The sequence below is a fragment of the Protobothrops mucrosquamatus genome, unplaced genomic scaffold, assembly GCF_001527695.2.
Source record: "Protobothrops mucrosquamatus isolate PMUCROS unplaced genomic scaffold, P.Mucros_1.0 scaffold393, whole genome shotgun sequence".
NCBI lineage: Eukaryota > Metazoa > Chordata > Lepidosauria > Squamata > Viperidae > Protobothrops > Protobothrops mucrosquamatus.
The window spans coordinates 411,100-432,385 of record NW_015386724.1 but is presented as its reverse complement, the minus strand read 5'-3'; the positions used below and the strand labels follow the sequence as shown (position 1 = coordinate 432,385).

General features: G+C 37.4%; 1 protein-coding gene across 1 annotated transcript in view; it reads right to left on the bottom strand.

Moving 5' to 3' along the window:
* RMDN2 (regulator of microtubule dynamics 2) overlaps positions 1–20,383 on the bottom strand; it is a 29,258-nt gene extending 8,875 nt beyond the window's left edge. The window contains exons 1-6 of the mRNA XM_029284142.1: positions 19,873–20,383; positions 14,711–14,906; positions 11,877–11,979; positions 10,609–10,669; positions 3,770–3,845; positions 3,063–3,140 (exon numbers count right to left, since the gene is read on the bottom strand). Coding sequence (XP_029139975.1) covers positions 3,063–3,140; positions 3,770–3,845; positions 10,609–10,669; positions 11,877–11,979; positions 14,711–14,906; positions 19,873–20,330 — 972 coding nt within the window. The 5' untranslated portion in view covers positions 20,331–20,383. The remainder of the gene's footprint in view (positions 1–3,062; positions 3,141–3,769; positions 3,846–10,608; positions 10,670–11,876; positions 11,980–14,710; positions 14,907–19,872) is intronic.
* Between the last annotated feature and the right edge of the window lie 903 nt (positions 20,384–21,286).

Sequence of the window (21,286 nt, the reverse complement as noted above, 5' to 3'; positions counted from 1 at the left end):
TTATTATAATTACAATTTTAAAAGGCCAAATTATAAGAGTTGGAAGGGGCCATCTAGACCATTAAGTTCAATCTCCGGTGAAGGAATCCAAACTGAAGTATTCCAGACAGAGGGCTCTCCGGCCTTGACATCAAATTTATCCAACCAAGTGGAGTCCATCACTCCCCTAGGACGGTACTTGGCTTTGCTGCTAAACTGCTGTTATTGTTAGGAATTTTTTTTCTAATGCTCAGCTGAAATCTGCCTTCTTGTAACTGAAACCCCTTATTCCATGACTTGCACTACAAAACATGAGATGACATCCTCTTATACAAAGTACTATCAAGTTCCCCCGCTCAACCTTTTCAAGGCTAAACATGTCATCTTAGAAGTCATAGAATCATAGGGCTCAAAGGGACCTTGGAGGTCTTCTAGTGCAACCTCCTGCTTATGTCATTCTGGACTGGACAAACGGTTGTCCAGTTTTTTCTTGAAAATCTCCAGCAATGGAGCACCAACAACTCTAGGAGGTATATGTTCCATTGTTTAATTGCTCCTTAGTTTCAGTCCGAATCTGTTTCTGACAAGCTTCCACCCACCGCTTTTTGTTCTGTCCTCAGGTGCTTAAGTTGACCCCTTCCTTTCTGTGACAGCCTCTTAAATTCCGGAAAACAGTTATCATGTCATCCTAATCCTTCTCTTCAATAGGCTAGACCAGTGGTGGTGAGCCTATGGCATGCGTGCCAGAGGTGGCACTCAGAGCCTTCTCTGTGGGCACGCACGCCATGCCCTGGAGATGGCAACCGTCCCTCTTCAACCAGCTGCCCGCTAACTTGCCGAGGTCCCACATGGCCAGATGCATCCCAGCACCCATGCACTCACTGGCCTCTGTGTGCAGCGGCTGATGGTGTCAGGCAGCAGCCGCCCCGGCCCCTGCCTCACCTTGCCCTGTGACAATGGCACCCCCGCCCTGCCTCGCCTTACCCAGCAGGACGAGCCTCCTGCCCACCGCCCCACCTGCCAGAGACCCCATGGATCTCCCCCAACCCTGCCCCCACAGGCAGTTCTCTCCACGAGCAACATCGAAGTGGCCATACCCACCCAATCTGCCATGACCACCACAGCCACGCCCACCCAGTAGGCCACACCCATCTGGCACCCAGCGATAAATAAGTGGGTTTTGGATTGCAGTTTGGGCACTCGGTCTCTAAAAGATTTGCCATCACTGGGCTAGACATACCTAGTTCCCTTAACTATTTATCATATAGTTTAGTTTCCAGACCCTTTATCATCCTTGTTGCTCTTCTCTGCACTATTTTTAGAGTCTTAGCATCTTTTTCTTTCACGGTGACCATAATTGAACACAATATTCCAAGTGTGACCTCACTAGTGTAGTATAAAGTGGTACTCTCACTTCTCATGATCTTGATGCTATCCCTGTTGATGCAATCTAGGACTGCATTGGCTTTTTTGGCAGCCACAGCACACTGCTAGCTCACAGTGGTGGTCCACTAGGACACCTTTCACAGTTACTACTGTTGAGCCAGGTATCACCTATTCTATACCTGTGCACTTGTTTTTCGTGTCTAAATGCAGGGCCTTATTTTTCTTACCACTGAACTGCACTTTATTGGATTTGTTGCATTTTATTGGCTCTTTCTCAATATCTCTCACAGAATCTAGTTTCTAATTAGCTGTTATTCTTCCCAAACCTATTATAGTTTCTCTGAATCTTCTTAAAATGTGTTGCCTGGAGCTGGACACAGAATCCAAAGTGGGTCCTGACCAATGCAAAATAAAATGGAGCTGTTTCTTTAAGTGTACAGTCCTCTCCCAGTTGAAAAGATTGATGCCCTCTGCTATAACAGAATCAAGAATATGCATGGAACAAAGTTTTGAACACACATTCAATTATTCCATTCTCCTAAAAGGCGAACAATTTATTTGCAAAAGGAAATTCTCCAAATGGATTTTGAGGTGTGTTTCAAAAAGATGAGGCAGCTTTTAAACTCACGTAATTTTCTAAAAGAGCCCTTTTGATATATTTTTAAATTGCCAACCCCTTCCTGGCTTTTCCTAGTATCAGACTTTGTTTAGCTTAACAATTCCATAAAGTAGATTTCAACGAAGGAGAGTAAATTTATCCAAGACTAAAGAATGACAACTGATGGGCATGCCTTTTCTTATATTCAGACAAAAGAATCAGACACCTCACCAGTTCCAAAATGAAAAACCCAGGGCAAGCCTTCATTTGTTTATCCAAAACATCCTGGGCTTAACAGTCTTACTCCCATGAACATCTATACAAGATTGAATTCCACACTTGATCTATTGTGTGAGTTATCCTAACTGTAACCCTATGCAATTAACCTAGCATATGGAAGTCTGCATCCTTGAATTTTAACAGCTTTCTGATAGGCTCCGCCCCCTTGCTTCAGAAATAATCATCCTTCCTGAAATACATTTGTCCAAATTATTTGACAAGAACATCAACCTTCTCAATATTCTAGTTATTTTCTAATTTGATTCCAAATGTTTCACCTGACCTGAAGGAATTTGATATTATTTTAATCTCAGATAATTACCATACCTTTAGATAAATGTGAGTAATTGAAAATAATATATAAACTATAAAGAGTATTTTCTGTTTATGAAAAGGAGTAGGTCGTGATTATTAGTGGTTTTATTATACGAATGGTGATGTATAAATTGTCAACTTGGATTCTATTCTAGCAGGCTAACAACTGTTAAGCAGATATAAGATAAATATAACTAAACAGAAGAAAAAATAAAATAAAAGCAGGCATATGTGGTAACTAAAGTAAAACATTGTCCCTCTATCTTAGGGTTAGGGTTTCTCCATCAGATCTTAAATTAGGAAGAGGCTTTTGTGAAGAACCCTGGTTATAAACCCTTTAGGACTTTAGAGTGCATCTCTCATACCAGTGTGAGGTATAATTATAATCCAGTCCCAAATTTTATAAAATCACTCAGGTCCCCTCCCCTTTTTTGTTCTTTTCAAAAAAAAAAATCTTCATGAACTTCTGATGGGTACATGCTTAAAAGGATCACAAGATACTTACTTCATAACACCACCTTCCCATGAGATAATATAAAAGGGGATCTTGTGGCTTAAGTGCAATTGCTTTGTCAAGATGTTCCTGTAAGAAAGATCATAAGAAAGAACTGCCCTTCCTGTTTTCAGCTGTTTTGCCACAATAAATTCAGGCATCTTGTTTGATTTGGTATTTCATAAATGTTAAGAGTTCATCAAGGTTATACGTGCATTAAAAATGTCTAATGACAACTAAAGAATGGGTACAGACAGAGATGACAAAAGTGATATGCATTTCAGGAATCCTCTCTCAATCAACTGAATTCAGGAGTAAGATGGTGCTGATTTTAAGAGGACAGCACTTTAAATCTGTTTTGAGCAGAGACGGAAGTTGGAATCCATGGAATCAAGGGCAAATGAATATTTCTAAGGCATATCAAAGCACACACTCTGGGCCTCCAGGTCAGCAGGGGTCTCATGCTGCTCCTTCCGCATTTAGGGTAGAAGCAGGACAAAAAAAATGTGCTTAATCCAAATGGTGCACTTTTAAATTCTTTTCAGTTTGAAAGTTAGTTTAAGTTATATGGAAGATTGTACTCACACACAAACATTCATCAATGTAACAGTAAACTATGCCTCCCAGACAGAGTTAGTTTTACTTTTACTTCAGTGCTGTCAAGGTGAATTAAGTCAATAACAGTAGCAAGCAGTTTAAGAAAACTACCCAAAACATACCTTAAAAAGATAGCCGTTCCTGATTTTGTTTTGTATAGTTTCAAATTGAGACATGTAGCCACACATCATTGCAAACCTGAAAAGGAAGTGACAAAAAAGAGGGGAGAAAAAAAGGGGGAAAATCATTAGACTTTTATGATCATTACAATACAGATATCCCTTGCTTAGCCACTGCCTTGTTTAGTGACCATTTGCAATTATGATGGGGATGAAAAAATACTTTAATGATTAAATGTTGCAGTTAAGACATTCACTTTACAGGTCTGTAAAGCAAAGAAAAGCTGAAATACATTTTTAAGCACAGTTGTGGTTTCACTTAGTAAGCCAGTCTCAATTGTGGTCGCTAAACAATGCCAGCCTGATACATTACTTTCAGTACGTAAGTAGTGTATTTATAAGGAAGGGAACCATCTTAGAAGAGGCATTCCTTCTCTTATAATATATTACCCAATCTCTTCTAAAATGGCTCTTTCTGATTTGTACAAACATCAACAAAAAGACTATGTAAGTGCTTTATTTATTTGTTGTTCTGGAAAAATAATTACTATAAACAATCCTAAACCATTTTGCGTTAAAGAAAGTTACATTAAATCTACTGGAATTAAGCCTTAGGCGTCGTGGTGTTTAGGCTCATTGCTTTAACTTTTTAAAACTGCAAAGGGTGAAGCAATGAGATTTATTTAACTAGACAACAGGTCCATTTTTATTGTGCATCTTTAGTTGCCAACTCAGCATCAATATGCCTCTGCTAGCTCAAAATCTGTTTTGTGTTAACAAATTCCCAAGTGTAGTTTTCATTGATTCAAATCTTTATGTTTTCAGTCCTGACTCAGATCATCCATAAAGATTAGGGTGGTTTTACTGTAAATGAGTTTCAACTTCAGCTATTAAGTATTCACACTCTTGTGCCTTGCTGTCCAAGCAGCAATTACACACTGCAATTGACTTGCAGCAATGGAGTGGAAATATATATTTTTCCAAACTTGTGGATACAGTAACTATCTGTCTTCTCTAAACCAATACCCATCAGCTGTATTGCTGAAACTGTATTGCTATCCAGGTGAAGAATGCCAGGTTTGGAAAGGAATAGGGAGCAATTCATTATTTTATAGTTTGTCGCCTTATCCCAATCTGTTTTCTTTACAAGACAAATTCAGGATATTCAGGATATTCTTCTATCCAAACAGATGGGATCATCTCACTGTAACACAGCTCAAAAAGAAACCAGACTTGATATTCCTAGCAAAGACAGTTAAAGAATTTCAAGTATTTAGGAGAAACAAGGTTACTAAAACTTGATTTCTCATTATGTTGCAGAGGGCAACATCACTTTCTCTCCAGTTCCACTTGGCTCATTAGGTGCTAATCAGATAAACTCAGCATACCATAGCTAAACGGATTACAGCTAGAAAAGAAAACAATGAAATACAAATAAGCTAATCCTGAAGTTTCATAGAATCTCCAAGTCTGTGCGTGACAAGAGAAGAAAAGTGCTGGGTTAAACCAGTTAAGGGCTACATTTCTGTATGTGAGGGCTTTTCTGGATGAATGAGAAAGCTGCTTATTTTCTCTTAGTGGAAAAGTCACACGAACAATAATCTGCAGTCTATATTCACTGACATCTACAAGAGAAAAGCTGTAGTGTCAGATAGGATGGCAATTTATGTTCATAAGATGCACTGTGAACACCACAGCTGTTTTGGGACAGGCATTATAATTATTTTGAAAACCATGATCAGAATCAGTATAAATGTGATTCAGTATAAATGTGATTCTATGTTAGTGATTTGATTAAATGACTGCAATGCTATGCCAGCTTTCTTTGGAATCTTTCGATACTATTCTAGGTTATACTAAGCTACCACAGATTTGTGATTTTATATAAGGAGAGAAAGAAATGATGGTCTTAGAAAGTAATTTAAAGATACAGGCTGGTGACGCATGTCCTAAAGAAGTCTGAAATAGAATTTCAACTCCACAAACCAGAAACTGATTTAAGTTTAACAGAGATTTTTAAACTTTAAAAATTTTTACAATCTCTACACTAAAAAGCTGAATTTCTAAATTTTTACAAAACAGCAATCAGATTCCAGTAGATTAAAAACAATCTGGAATCTCTCTTTCTCAGGCTATGTACATGAAGCTAGCAAGTATTAATCCATTGGTTAAATATATGGGAAATCGAGAACAGACTGTATAAAATAAAACAGAAAAAGATACCACATTTTGCCTCATATTCAGCTTCCAAAAGATGAGAGACAATCTCTTTTTTTTCAACAAAAGCAGGAAAAATGAACACTATGGCTCATAAGGGCAACATAATTGCAATTTTTATTTCTTTGTGAATGCCATCCATTGCCATATCTGTATCTCAGCAATGATAGAGATTTGACAATAGCAATCATGTACATCCTTGTCCCTATTCATATATCAAAAATACACTTTACTAGAAATTGATGTTGCAGGACAATTTTCATTTTGAAGAAAAAATATTTTAAAAGGCTGTAGAAAGGTCTTTGGGCTGAATCAAGCTTTAGGCAAGATCCCTATTATGATTTAGAGTATTTTCAAGTCAACCAACCAATATTCAATTGACATAACAGTAATCCAGACTGACGTTAGACCACTCCACAATGGCTGGGAGATACTAGACACTAGATAATACTAGATACTAGATAATTCTTCTTCACTGCTATATTGGGAGTCCGCTCCAATCTTTTCAAAATGGCGTACTTTACTTTCCTCACATTTATATAGCTTAACCATATTCCATGTTGGATACAAAATCTGTCTTTATAGTTTTACTATGAGATAAATTAAGAGAAGTGATTGTTGGAATTTTACTGGCTTCCTTTGCCCTCCCCACTGAGCATTTCACCTCAGATTATTCCCCTAGCCCATGACAACTTTAGTGTATAACAGCAGGTTATGTTCTGCAATACTTTGCCAAAACTGAATCTACTTCTCCAGTCAGCCACCCTAGCAAGGATCTGCTGAGGATCATTGCTTCTTAAGAGGTTTTAGACCAAGTGATCTTTTAGGAAGTAAGTTTAAAAGGTATTATTCTGCCAAGCTTTTGGTCCTTGGTTTTGTATGGGCAACCATCATAGCTGACTTTCATTACTGTATTTTTTTCATTACTGTATTCCCAGTACCTGCATGGATTGGGACAGCATATCAATAATATTACATAAATGAAACCACGTAACAAAGCATTTTTATACTGTGATAAACAAGAATGAAACTATAAATCACAAAAGGGAATCGTGTCTTAGTTATGCTTAGAGTAGATCCATTGATTATAGGATCTAGGAGTCCTAGTGGACAACCACTTAAAAATGAGCCAGCAGTGTGTGCTGCAGTCACCAAAAAATCCAACACAATCCTAGGCTGCATTAACAAGGAGATAGAATCAAGATCACATGAAATGTTAATATTGCTTTATAAAGCCTTGGTAAGACCACACTTGGAATATTGCATCCAGTTTTGGTCACCATGATATAAAAAAGATGTTGAGACTCTAGAAAGAATACAGGGTACAGAAAAGAGCAACAAAGATGATTGGGGGACTGGAGGCTAAAACATATGAAGAATGGTTGCAGGAATTGGGTATGTCTAATCTAGTGAAAAGAAGGACTAAGGTTGACATGATAGCAGTGTTCCAATATTTGAGGGGCTGCTACAAGGAACTGTGGGTCAACCTAGTCTCCAAAGCACCTGAAGGCAGGACAAGAAAAATGAATGGAAACTAATCAAGGAGAGAACCAAGAATTAGACCTAAGGAGAAATTTTCTGACAGTAAAATCAATCAACTAGTGGGAAAGCTTGCCTTCGGAAGTTGTGGGTGCTCCATCACTGGAGATTTTTAAGAAGAGATTGGACAGCCAAATGGTATAGGATCTCTTGCTTGAGCAGAGAATTGGACTAGAAGATGTCCAAGGTCCCTTCCAAGTCTGTTATTTTGAAAATTGGAGAGTTTTCATTTCATAAAAACCTAAGTCTTGTACTGAATTTAAGCCTGGATTCCCTCTTTGATATTTTGCATATTTCATGTTTGTTTATTTATTATATATGTTTAGCTACAAGCCATTGTGTCTATAACAGTAGAACAACTTTAAACACAATTAAAAGAGGAGATCTTAACTCATCACTGACCCCTGCACTTATTATCACTTAATTTCTGGATGATCTAGATTCTTTCTTTTTTTTTTGCATAGCTAGTACAAATCAGGGTAATACATAGTTTTCTTTATTAAAATCAGAAAGAGAAGAACATATTTCTTTTTCATCACAACTGAACTGAGAAATAATTCATACCTTTCAATGTTTCTCAGAAACTGATAAATATAATGGGCAATATAAAAGATGATAGAGTAAGCCTGCAATCTGTGAAGGATGGAGTCTTTGTACAAGAGTTTGCTGATATCTTCTGCTACTACTGAGGGCATAATGTGCAACCAAAAACATTCAATACATACAGTAGCTCATTTATGATCCAGTTTCAACCTGTTATACCTAGATAAGGATCTAGGTGTTGCCATAAGCTTCTTATTGCTTCAACCACAATACACAAATAAGAAATCAATTCTCACAGCTCCTCAAATTCCTAGTAAAAATAAATACTTATCCAAAAGTTTACATAAAGCAGATTTCCAAACACTTTGTCTAAATAGAAATCTAGACACTTAGAGCGAGATGCCTATAAAATCTGAGCAAGACCTTGGGCAGCCATTTGTCTGGAATGGTACAAAGTCTCCTGCATGAGCACAGAGTTGGACTATAAAACCTCTAAGGTCCCTCCAAACTCTTGTATTATTGTTCCTGTTACAATATCAGCTTTCATTGAGAGCAAACCCAATGCAGCTCATAGAAGAAGGATAAGATTTCCTATAGGAAGCTCCATTGATCCTTGGATGAACTATGGTTTCTTAAATTTTACAGAGTGGAAGTTCTTTATGTTTTTAATATCTGGAAGTGCCCAAGAAAAGTACATTTCAATTGCACTTAGAGAAAGGAAAAGATTTGCCACGGGAAGAAGATAGGAAAGATAGAATAGGAGACAAGAAAATCTGTTAAGGGATACAGGAAGAGAAACAGATGTCAAAAGCTGCAACAATACTGGAAGAGGAAGTGATAAAAGTGCCTACCACCATCTTTTCATTTGGATAGCTGGAGGAATCTTACTTTACCTCATTACTATACACTGGCTAAAAAAAAGAGAGAGAAAAATACATTTATAAGGGGCAAAAAATGAGCAAAACTATTTCAGTTCTTCAGAACGGAAGAAGCTTCTTGGCTGAGAAGTGAAACATTTTCAAGGTAAAAAATTGAGAAAGTTCAGATGCCTTTGAAAACAGCATCTTTGGGACAACCATGACCTGGGTATTGATAACCTCCATAAACATCCCAAAATGAAACTTTTTAAAGAGGCGAGCCAAGCTTCCCTTTGTTTAATGCCCTTTGCGTGTGCTGAGACTAAATTCATTTTCCCAGACAGTATTTGGTGAGAAAAGCTGAGCTGGTTTGTAGTAAATGTAATACTGAGGGAGAGACAGTAATTTTTTTTATAGTATTGTACATGTAAAACAAGACAGAGAGAAAATTCAGCACATATAATGAAAGGCGGTTCAGAATATGAGTGATTTGAGCTAAAGCCTTAAAACAGCAAAGCTGTTTCTCTCATTGAAATCTCAGAATAGAAGAAAATCTACAGCATCAGTGAATTGTAAAATAATTCAGTAACTTAGAAAGATTCTCAATGAATGAGAATTTATCATACAGTTAGGAAATTAGAAAAACAAAGAATCCAATAGCTCCATCTAATGGCCAAGGCTAAAAAAAGCAATAATTATAAAGACATTCAGATGATAGCATCTGAGGTGTCTTATATGAATGTGGATGTTCAACAGGATCAAACCTGGGTTAGAATTTGAATAGAAACCCACTTGGGAAAAGCAGGGCTGATGGCTAGATTGGAAATATCCCAGAAGAGTGTTTCTCAACTATGGCAATTTTAAGATGCGTGAACTTCAATTCCTGTCTTAAAAAGTTGCCACCGTTGAGAAACACTGTTCTGCAAGGTGGCATTGATGAATACTAGTGACTTGCATACTAGTGACAAGAAAACAATAAATATTTCTCATAGCGTCACCACGAATCAAACTCAACTAAAAGAAAGCATTTTCCCTTGTTTGGGAAATATTCCTATCAATAATCCAAGATAGATAGATCGACAGATCGACAGACAGACAGACACATAGCTTTTATTGTCATTTTTTACTGTGGGCACAATGGCACACATTAAAAATGAAATTTAGTTGCTTGCTCTCAAAGTGTACACATACTGTACATAACACACATACTATATACAACATATGTATAGACCTACATCCTTACATAAAAGTAATATATAAATATTAATCACACAGTATGAATAGAATAGAATAGAATAGAATAGAATAGAATAGAATAGAATAGTAGCTGGTACTAAAGAAAACGCTGAGCCAGATTGACCATTCAGTCTGCTACATCTCAGGTCACTTTCTCAGCCCAATTATAGGAAGATGTCAAGAACTGAATCTGTGAATACAGGTAGTCCTTGACTTACAACCATTCAATGACTGTTCAAAGTTACGGTTCTGAAAGAAGTGACTTATGAGCCTTTTTCACACTTACTTACTGTTGCTTAGAAACAGAAATTTTGGGCTCAATTGTGGCTGTCAGTTGAGGATTCCCGGTATGCATTTATTAAAACAGTTCGTCTGTTTTAGGCTTTTCACGACTAAAAGTTGTAGAAATGAGATCAAAGATATGGTAAAAAATCCACTATTCAAACTTACCACTGATGACTCTCAGCACTTGATGGATCCAAGTTAACTGCATTCTCTCCAACAAGTTTTCCTGAAAAAGGTGCATTTTACAGATTTTAACAATATGCATAAAGTGATATTAGATCATGCTCCATTCACTCAATAATAAATACAATTATATATTGACTATGACATTAAATTGGGAATCTTGTGTGGCTCCCTTGACTGAAGATTGGTACACTCCTATCTGGGATGGTCGTCCTCTTCCACCGAGCGCGCAGCTTCGGGAGGGACACACATGGAGCAGTGAGGGAGGAAAGGGACACCCGACTAGCCAGCCAGATCAGCCAAATCAACCCTGGTGATCAATGGGGTGACAGATGTTTATGTTTATTTGTTTATGTTTATTTAAATTTGTATACCACCCTATCTCCCTTACGGGACTCAGGGCGGTGAACAGGCGATAATAAAAATCACAATAAATACCTATTCTAAAATCAGATTAAATAAATAAAGGCCTGCTCTAAAATACCCCATATAAAACCTGCACTAAAACATAATTAAGACTACGCCAGGCCGGCCGCACGGAATAGATGGGTTTTCAGGGCTCGGCGAAAAAGGTGCAGGTCTGCAGATGTCGCAGCCATATCACCCTCACATCCGTTGTGTGACTTCAGATTAATTTAATTCAGCAGGACACATATCCAGGATAAAACCAATATGGTGTAGTGATTAAGATACTGGGCTAGGCAGGGGACATCCAGGTCCAAGTCCCCCCTCAGCTGTGGAAGGTTATATAGAGCCACTGTCTCTCAGCCTAACCTTGTTTGCAAGGCTGTTTTAGGAGAAAGTAGGAAAAGGCATGTTACCTTCAATTCTTAGAGGAAAGATGTACTGTACGTCTAATAAATAAACAAACATATTCAGCTTTGCAATTCTTATTTTGAAAAATACAATGCATGTTTTGGTAGGAAATTAAAAAGAACCTGAAACAAAATAAAACCTGAAGCCTGAACTGGGGCAGGGAAGCTCCTTCTCTGAAATTCCACTAATATACCGTACATGATCAGCTAAATATTCTCATCATCTTTCTTGGTGGGAAGCTGTCCTGGTACAAGCAAAGAAAAGTAAAGAGGGAATCAGATTAATACTCAGCAGGATTGTTACCTAAATTATTTTTTTCCTCAGCTGACTAAATGAACTACATCTTATTTTCAGCAGAAGCAACAATAAAACAGCATTCCTGATATGTTTCTAGTTTGAACAAATTTGCCTTAAAATCTATTTGAACAGCCAACCTTCAGCCGCATAATTCTTTTTCTCCTCAGCATCTGTAGTTAACTCAAACATGTCCCCATAAGCTCGAGCAAGTCTCCAAAGAAAGCCAGGATGGTTTCGGTACTGCTTGCAAACACAGAGATGAATTAGATTGGCTTTATTGCAGAGGCCTTTTGACATATTTAAAAATGCCTGTTCCCCCCCCAATTCCCCACGTGCCACTCTGTAAGTGATTGCATTGTCTTGTATTTTAAATTCATTGGCCTCATGCGTTATGTTGTACTTTATCTATTGACTACACTTTTGATGCTGCCCGACTCCAACCAATTCGGAAGTTGCTCATAGAACAAACTTAAAAACAATGAAATATAATAAAGTAGGCCAAAACAAAAAACAAGATAATTACAAGACAGCAATCTAGAAAATCCATAAAAAAACAGGGGAACTCCATCCACCCTAGGCCAAGATCTGGGAGAACAGCCAGGTTTTCAAGGCCTTTTGGATATCACTTAGAGTAGGAGCTGTAAAGATCTCATGGGGGCCCTAATTCCAGAGAGAAGGTGCCACTACCGACATTGTACCCTTCCTGGGTCCCAAAAGATGACGCTGTTAAATTGTGGAGACTCAGAATGCACTTATTCCGCCAGATCAGTAACCCCAAAGAAATGGCCTTATGTCACAAAAAAAATTTCCCAGAGTTTTTTGTTGCAGCAAATAATAGAATCTGGAATTTAAAGTCTCTGCAGGATCTAAAATTTAAAGTATCTGCAGCAAAGTAAGATTTTTTGCTGCATGGCCTGATAGATTTCTATAGATAGTGACATTGAAGCAATACAGTGTTTTTTTCCTTTCTGCAAACGGAACTAATATAGCTTATTTTGACCCTTCAAATGAGTTTATCTAACCACTGAAATTCATTCATTCATTCATTCATTCATTCAGATCATATGTGTGCCACATATAGAATGTTGAAAACATGCAATGGGGTTTTGTACAAATTGGCTGCCATGATGGCTACATCTAGCAATAGCCATTGGCAACATGTACATTGGCATCTCCCCTACGCATTAAAGACTCTTTTATCACCTGAGCTAACTTTTATCTTTCTTTCCTATGCAAGAGGGCTGCTTCTGAAGAAAGTATCACTTTTATTTCTTTAGAAAGGCCACAGACATTATACATGATGCAGTGCCAGCTTCCTTCCACCATCTTCATTTTAGCATAAACAAGATGGATCTTGACAGACTTGAACACTGGGCTCTACCTAACAAAATGAAATTCAACGTAGAGAAAAGTAAAGCCTTATACTTAGGCAAGAGAAAACAAAAGTACACATACAGAATTAGGTGAAACCTAGCTTAATAGCAGTAACTGTGAGATGGATCTCGCAGTCCTAGTGGACAATCAATTAAATATGAGCCAGCAGTGTGTGGCTGCAGCCAAAAAAGCCAATGCAATCCTAAATTGCATTAAAAGAGGGATTGAATCAAGATCACATGAGGTACTAATACCACTCTATAAAGCCTAGAATACTGCATCCAGTTTTGGTCACACTATAAAAAAGATGTTGAAACTCTAGAAAAAGTGCAGAGAAAAGCAACAAAGATGGTTAGGGGCCTGGAGGCTAAAACATATGCAGAATAGTTGCAAGAACTGGGCATGTCTAGTTTAATGAAGAAAAGGAGCAGAGGAAACATGATAGCAGTGTTCCAATATTTGAGGAACAATCATAGATAGGAGTGGACAATCTATTTTCCAAAGCACCCGAACACCAGACAAGAAACAATGGATGGAAACTGATCAAGGAGAGGTTCAACATAGAAATAAGGAGAAATTTTCTGACAGTGAGAAAAACCAACCAGTGGAACAGCTTGCCTTCAGAAGTTGTGGATTCTTCATCACTGGAAGCTTTCAAGAAGAGACTGAACAGCCACTTGGCAGAAATGATATAGGGTCTCCTGCTTGAGCAGGAGGTTGAACTAGATGACCTACAAAGTCCCTTCTAACACTTGTTTTTCTATTCTATTCTAAGTTCCTACCAACCTTGTTTTCCATCCTTTATTCTTGTACTAAATTCCTTATTGTATTCTGGAAACAAAATGGGAAGTCCTTGTTGCTGCTGGAACCCGTGATGGGAAATTAACCAAGGAGAGAAGCAACCTAGAACTGAGGAGAAATTTCCTAATGGTGAGAGCAATTAACCAATGGAACAGATTGCCTTCAGAAGATGTGGCTGCTCCATTACTGAAGGCTTTCAAAAAGAGATTAGTCAACCATTTGTGTGAAATGATATAAGGTCTCCTGTTCGAGCAGAAGGTTGGACTAGAAAACCACTAAGGACCCTTCCAATTCTATTATTCTATGTTGTCTCTAATCCCACAGTAAAAACCCACAAACTTAATGTGGGAAGAAAGCCTGCCAGGAGAGGCAGAACTTGACAATGGATGAAGGGCAGTGGTTAGAATCCAGTATTGCAGGCTAATTCTGTTGTTCGGCAGTTCGAATTTCATTGGCTCAAGGTTGACTCAGCCTTCCATCCTTCCGAGGTCAGTAAAATGAGGACCCATATTGTCGGGGGAAATGTACTGATTCTGTAAACCACTTACAGAGGGCCATAAAGCACTGTAAAGCGGTATATAAGTCTAAGTGCTATTGCTAAATGCTATTTCCCGTCTGCACTGAATAACCATAACCACTTATAAGCAAATATTTAGGAATGCTAATCAAAGGGGTCATTTTTAAGTAATGGGATTTCCCCCCCTTAAAACCAATCTATTTAAATGTACCCTTAAATTTTAACGCGACTAAAACTTTTAAAAGGACGCCATGGAAGGCCCTGAACTATCGACCGTACCTGCTCTTCTCTTTCGAGCAATAGTTTGAAGCTTTCTCTTTTCTCATGTTCCGAGCCACCATGAATTCTGTCCATCTCCTGCAGAAGATTAAATAAATCTTTTTTTTCTTCTGGCATCAAAGAAGATACAGAGGAATTGATCCATCCTTTTTCCTCCTCAGATTCTCCTTCAGTATCAGTATGAGCTGTCATGTAACTAAAATAGGAGAGGGGAAAAATATAACCTCTTCTTGAAAACCAGCATGGTTATATTGCCGCTTTTAACTGTTATTTTTTTCTTCGTAATTAACATATCTTAAGAATGCTGCAAAGTTGTTGAGCATTTTCATTAATTTGGCAACATCCCCAGACAGACCAATTAAATTACGCTTAAATCAGGCACAGTTCTATGGTCCTTTGCACTACAGATACTCCTTGGCTTACAACCATTCGTTTAGTGACCGTTCAAAGTTACAGTGGGACTGAAGAAAGTTACAACCGTTTTTCACACTTATGATCCTTGCAGCATTCCCCTCCCCCCATGGTCACATGATCAAAATTCGGATGCAAGGCAACTGGCATGTATTTATGATGGCTGCAATCCCGGGGTCATGTGATCATCTTTTGTGACCTTCTGACAAGCAATGTCAATGAGGAAGCCAGGTCCATTTAACTATTATGTTACATCTTCAGTGATTCACTTAACAACTGTGGCAAGAAAAGTCATAAAATGGGACAAAATTCATTTAGCAACTATCTTGTTCAGCAATGGAAATGATGGGCTCAATTGTAGAAGAACTACTTGTACTGTATAATTTCTTTTTTTAAAAAAACCTATTCAGTTAATTTACAGTGACATTTTTGATGTTGAAACATAAAGCCAATCTGAATTTAATGAAACTTAGCAAATACAAATTTTCCAATAGATATTATCCTTATCTTCAGTTTCAGTTGAAATGTTTATCGTTTTAAAAGGAAGAAAATAATTTCTTTAAAATTACCAACTGAAAAATTCTTCAGACAATTGAATTGTAGAAAAGATACACAATGGAATTACGGGTTTTAAAAGGCAATCATTTGGAACTAACAACATTTCTACACCAAATCAAAAATATTCTGACATTTAGAGGCATTAAGATTTATTATGGCAGTCAGTATCATTTACTGAATCACAAGACCTTGAGACAAGATAAATTATCTCTTAGGTTCCAATGAAAACATTTCAATCCTTTAAAAAAAAATCAAGGTCTTGTCCTTAGCCTTGAGAAGACAGTACTGCATATTACAAGTTGTTGTTGTAGTTCTTAAGTGTTTGTCCCACAAGGTTTCATAGTCTGCGCTCACATTTGCTTCTTATATCAATGAGTGATGCAACAAGGGAGTTTGTTTTTCAGCTGGCTTACTGCAGAATCCAAAATTCATTACAGCTGAGAGGGAGTGACTGCCCCAAGTCTACCCACTGGACTTCTGTGTATGAGGAAGGACTAGTACTCTCTGCTTCTAGTCCAGCTCTAGAACATACTGGCTCTATTGGTGTAAGATTTGTTATGCCAGTAAAATTCAAGCCATCAAATTCATAACCACAAGTCTGCAAATACTGTATTGACCTATTTTACAAGAGCTTTTTTATCTGCTGTAGGTTGCTTTTGTCTATGAAAATTAGTACAGTCATTATCAGGGAAGGAGAAGAATTCTATTTCAGTTTCTCTCTAGAGCTTATAGATAGTAGCTGCATTGGTAAAGACAGCCCTTATGGGTAAATCAAGCATCTTTACATCTTGCAGCTGGTTCAGCTTTCTCCTTTAGAGAGAGGCAGGATCCAAGCATATTGGCCTTCCACTTCAAGAAAAGGGAAGATCTCAAGAAAGTCCCCAAAACTGACATACCTAATAGTCCTCCCTCCTTTTTCCTACAACAACCTTGTGACGTGGCTAGGCCTCAGAGACAGTGTCTGGTCCCAAGTCCCTCAGATGCTTTTCATGTCTAAGGGAGACCTAGAACTCAAAGTCTCTTGGTTTCTAGCCCAGTACCTTAACCATTATACCAAACTGTCTCTACACTAGAATGTGCCCAACATCAAATATTTTGTGGGACGAGATACTAGAAAATCCATCAGTGGGCATATTTCATCTTTTTGCTCAAAAGTAGTAGAACCTTTCAATGATTGTCTTTTAGTGGTTAATTTTAGAACTGTATAAAAAAGTGCATGTCCATCATCACATAGGCCAATTACATTTATTTTGCTTTGTCTATACATATCTATACAATTGTTTTCTGAGGTTTTCACGGGTGTTTGTATGTAGGTCTTTGGTTATTCGGGTTTTCTCCCACGTAGAATTGGAAGTGTCTTGGCGACGTTTCGACGAAGTCACATTCGTCATCTTCAGGCTGGTGTTTTCAGCTTCGTGCTTCTAGGAGTAATGTGAGATCGCAGCTGTTTCTTCCTTTTAACTGCCAGTGGGGTTTGAACTGATTGGGTGGGAGCTTGGCTGTGTTCTGATTGGGTGGAGATGTGTTCTGATTGGTTAAGGGGCTTGGCTGTGCTCTGATTGGATGGGGGGGTTGGCTGTGCTCTGATTGGATGAGGGAGTGTTCTGTTTGGGTGGGGGCTTTGTTGTGCTTGGATTAGTCTGAGTTGCAGGAGGATTTGAGATGGTGAGCTGTGTTGCTGTTGTTTGGCTTCGTGTTCGTGGTCGTGCCACATCTTTATGGTGGATGTCAGTTTGCTTCATGTATGGATTGGGGGGGTTTAAAGTGGCTAATGATGCAGCTGTGGACTGGCTTCTTGTTTGTGGTCGTGCCTCATCATCTGTGTGGGTTTGGGTTTGCTTTTTGCGTGGATGTGGATGTCACCACCACACAGCCAAGCTCCCACCCAATCAGTTCAAACCCCACTGGCAGTTAAAAGGAAGAAACAGCTGCGATCTCACATTACTCCTAGAAGCACGAAGCTGAAAACACCAGCCTGAAGATGACGAATGTGACTTCGTCGAAACGTCACCAAGACACTTCCAATTCTACGCGGGAGAACACCCGAATAACCAAAGACCTACATCTATACAATTGTCTATACAATTCTTCCACTCTATATTCTGTTTCACATATACATATCAAAACATACAAAAAGGAACAAGACAGGGATACCCACTCACTCCTCTCTTGTTTATTTTGTTTTTTGGAATACTAAATAGAGATATCAGATGAGAGGATTGTGGGAGTAACGATTTAAAAAGAAACTTGTAAGTTAAGGGCTTTTCCAGATGACCTGCTGCCAATTCTGGAAGATCCTTTAAAAGGAATTGAAATATAAATGGGCAAATTAAAAGAATTTAGTGTATTAGCAGGTTTCAAGATTAATAAGCCGAAAATGAAGCTATTAAGAAAAATATGAAAATAGAAGTTCAAAAAGAATTTATGGATAAAGTAAGTTTTAAAATTGAGAAGAAAGTAAAATATCTCTGACAAATATTAATTGTATGTTATTTCAAAATAAGTATTAAGACATGGAACGAAGTTAGTAAGACATGTTAAGATGGGAGAAACTACAACTCTCGTTGTTGGGGAGAATTTCTGTGATAAAAATGAATACCTTGCCTAAATTATGCTTTTGTTTCAGGCAATATCTGACTTGATAACCGAAGTACAATTTAAACAGTGGCAGAAGAATATATCTATATTTGTGCGCAGGGTAAAAAAGACAAGTTAAATATAAAGTGTTACCAAATACGAAGAAAAGAGGATTGACTTTACCCAGTTTGAAACTGTATTTTGCAACTCGTTGTTTGGTTTGGATGAAAGAGTGGATGTTACTGAGAAATAGAAGGCTTTTGGAGTTAAAAGAACATGACCCGAGATTTGGGTGGCATGGATATTTGTGGTATGATAAAATTGAGGTTAATGTGGATTTTAAAAATCATTATGTTAGATGTGCCATATTAAGAATAGGGAATAGATACAAATCCAGGTTGTGCCCCAAAACACCTTTGCGGCTCTCAGCACAAGAAGCATTTTACAGGTGAAAAATAATAGGCAAATACAAATGGTTAACTTATAGTGAGATACTAGAATTTTGTCAAGACAGATGTAAAATAAAATCAAGAGAAGAATTGATGGCTGAGGAATTGATGGCTGTAAGTAATTTTCTTATTTACAATTAGAAAGATTTAAAGTAGATAAAAAGAATTAATAGTCTGAACATTCTAAGATTGAGTTTGAAATTTAACTGTGTACAAATGATGAACATGTAATTGCTAAAATGTATATCATTGATATACATGCATGATAAAATGGGCTAAAAATTTTGGTTATAATACACAGATGGAACAATGGGAAAACAAGTGATTGAAATGATTGAAATGTACACTATCTTATAATTTTAAAGAGGATTTTCATAAATATACCATTGGTATACCATACAATATGTCACAAGAGAAAATGTGTAAAGGCATATCAAATTTATGTTGGAAATGTGAACAAGGACATTTTATCCTTTTTAATGAACATATGAAAAAGCTAGAACAAATACATACACTTATTGAGAGAATTTTAAAAATTAATATACAACCGAAATGAGGTTGTTTTTCTTTTGGGATTTATGGACAAACATTTGGAAAAAAGTGATGGAACTTTGTTTTTGTACATAACTGCACTGATATTATTGTCTGCATAATAATAGAAAGATGTGGCACAACCCACAATGGAGGAATGGATGGTGAAGACGATGGAACTTGCTGAGCGAGCCAAATTGAATTCTTTGATCAGAGAAAACCCTTTGAAGACCTTTTGCATGAAACAGGAAAAAAATGAACTTATAGCTTATGGTTTTGATGATTAGACAGGGTAGATTATAGAAAGAAGAGAGTTACGTTGTAAACATTGAGTATAAGGCAAAATTATAGCTGTACTTATAACTGCTGCAAACAAAATTGGAAGTTATTTTTTTGAAACTTTTTTCTTTCTTGTCTATTTTTTTTTTACTTTCTTTTAATTTTTTCCGTTCTTGCACCTTTATCTTTCTGTTGGATTTCTTTCTTTTTCTTATATTAATTTGCATTGGTTTTTATCTTCCTTTGAAAAATAAATAAAAATTATACATAAAAAGTACCTTGCTTTTCTGGACTTTTTTATCTTTTAAAAACTAAGCGTTTCATTAACACTACCCCAAGTATTTTTAAAATACTCACCCGCCTTCACTTTCAGCTTCTTCAGAACTGGTGGTATCAGATACGCCTGGAGCTGCTGCCTCGATCTTTCTCTTCTTTGCAGGCCTGTGTAAAGGGCTGGTTCTGCGGCTTTCTGTTTTTCCTTGAAGTTCATCCCAAACAAGTTCATCCAACTTTGGAATAGCTTCTTTCAAAAACGTCAATTCCCTTTTCAGTTCTTCCACACTGATCACCAAGCCATTCAATTTCTCCAATATCTGAAGCTGTCTTCCTTGTAACAGCAAAGCTGTTCTTTCTTCTTGGTGAGTTTCATATGGAAAATCTATTAAGTCAAAACCGTTGGCTGAATTTGGAAATACAGGCAAAGGCATAGCTTTGCTGCGTCTGTGTGTCTTGAGATACCAACACAGGACATAGGTTACTCCAGCAGCTCCTGCCATTAAGCTAAATATTAGCTTTTTGCTTTCGAAGTGGGACATGCCTGCTGCTTCTGAAATAGTGTACAAAGCAGAAAAGAAACCATAGTTTAATGCTTTCTGTGAAATACCTTGCTTTTTGTAAAAGGCAGCGAGAGGCGCAGGTCATTCTTTTTTATGTTCTCTGTTTTCTTATGATTTTTAATTAAGAGGCAATTTGGGCTGCTATCTTAAAGATATACATCAAAGATTTATGCATCAAAATTTGGAGGCAATTCATGATGCCTCCATATGGGTCTGGTTTTCAATCTAACCACATTTTAAATACAGGTAGTCCTCAACTTACAACAGTTCGTTTAGTGACCGTTCAAAGTTACAACAGCACTGGAAAAAAGTGATCTATGACCATTTTTCACACTTATGACCATTGCAGCATCCCCACGGTCACGCGATCAAAATTTAGGAACTTGGCAACTGACTCATGACGGTTGCAGTGTCTTAGGATTTTACCTGTTGTGGTACCTTCTGACAAGCACAAGCAATGGGGGAGTCAGAGTCACTTAACAACCGTGTCACTAATTTATCAACTAAAGCGATTCACTTAACAACTGTGGCAACAAATGTTGTAAAATGAGGCAAAGCTCACTTAATCAATGTTTCACTCAACAACAGAAATTTTGGGCACAATTGTGGTTATAACCCACGGATTACCCGTATCTGGCTGATTTGAAATGAGGTTCTAAAATCTAATCTATCTGAACCCTAATTTGATTGTATTCTACATAGCAAAGTACTATATATTTTCCTTTGAAGAGTGAGTAGGCCATAAATATTTTAAACTTCAAAAAATTCTAAGCAGTAGATTCAAATTTTCTTTTGCCCAATTCTCCCAAAGAAAAAATACATTTATTATAGTGATACCATCTTTCCCATTCATATGTAAATAGAGCAATTATTAAGTTCCACATTAAGGATCAATAGTTTTCATGTGATGGTAAAGACTGTTAATTTTTCAAGAT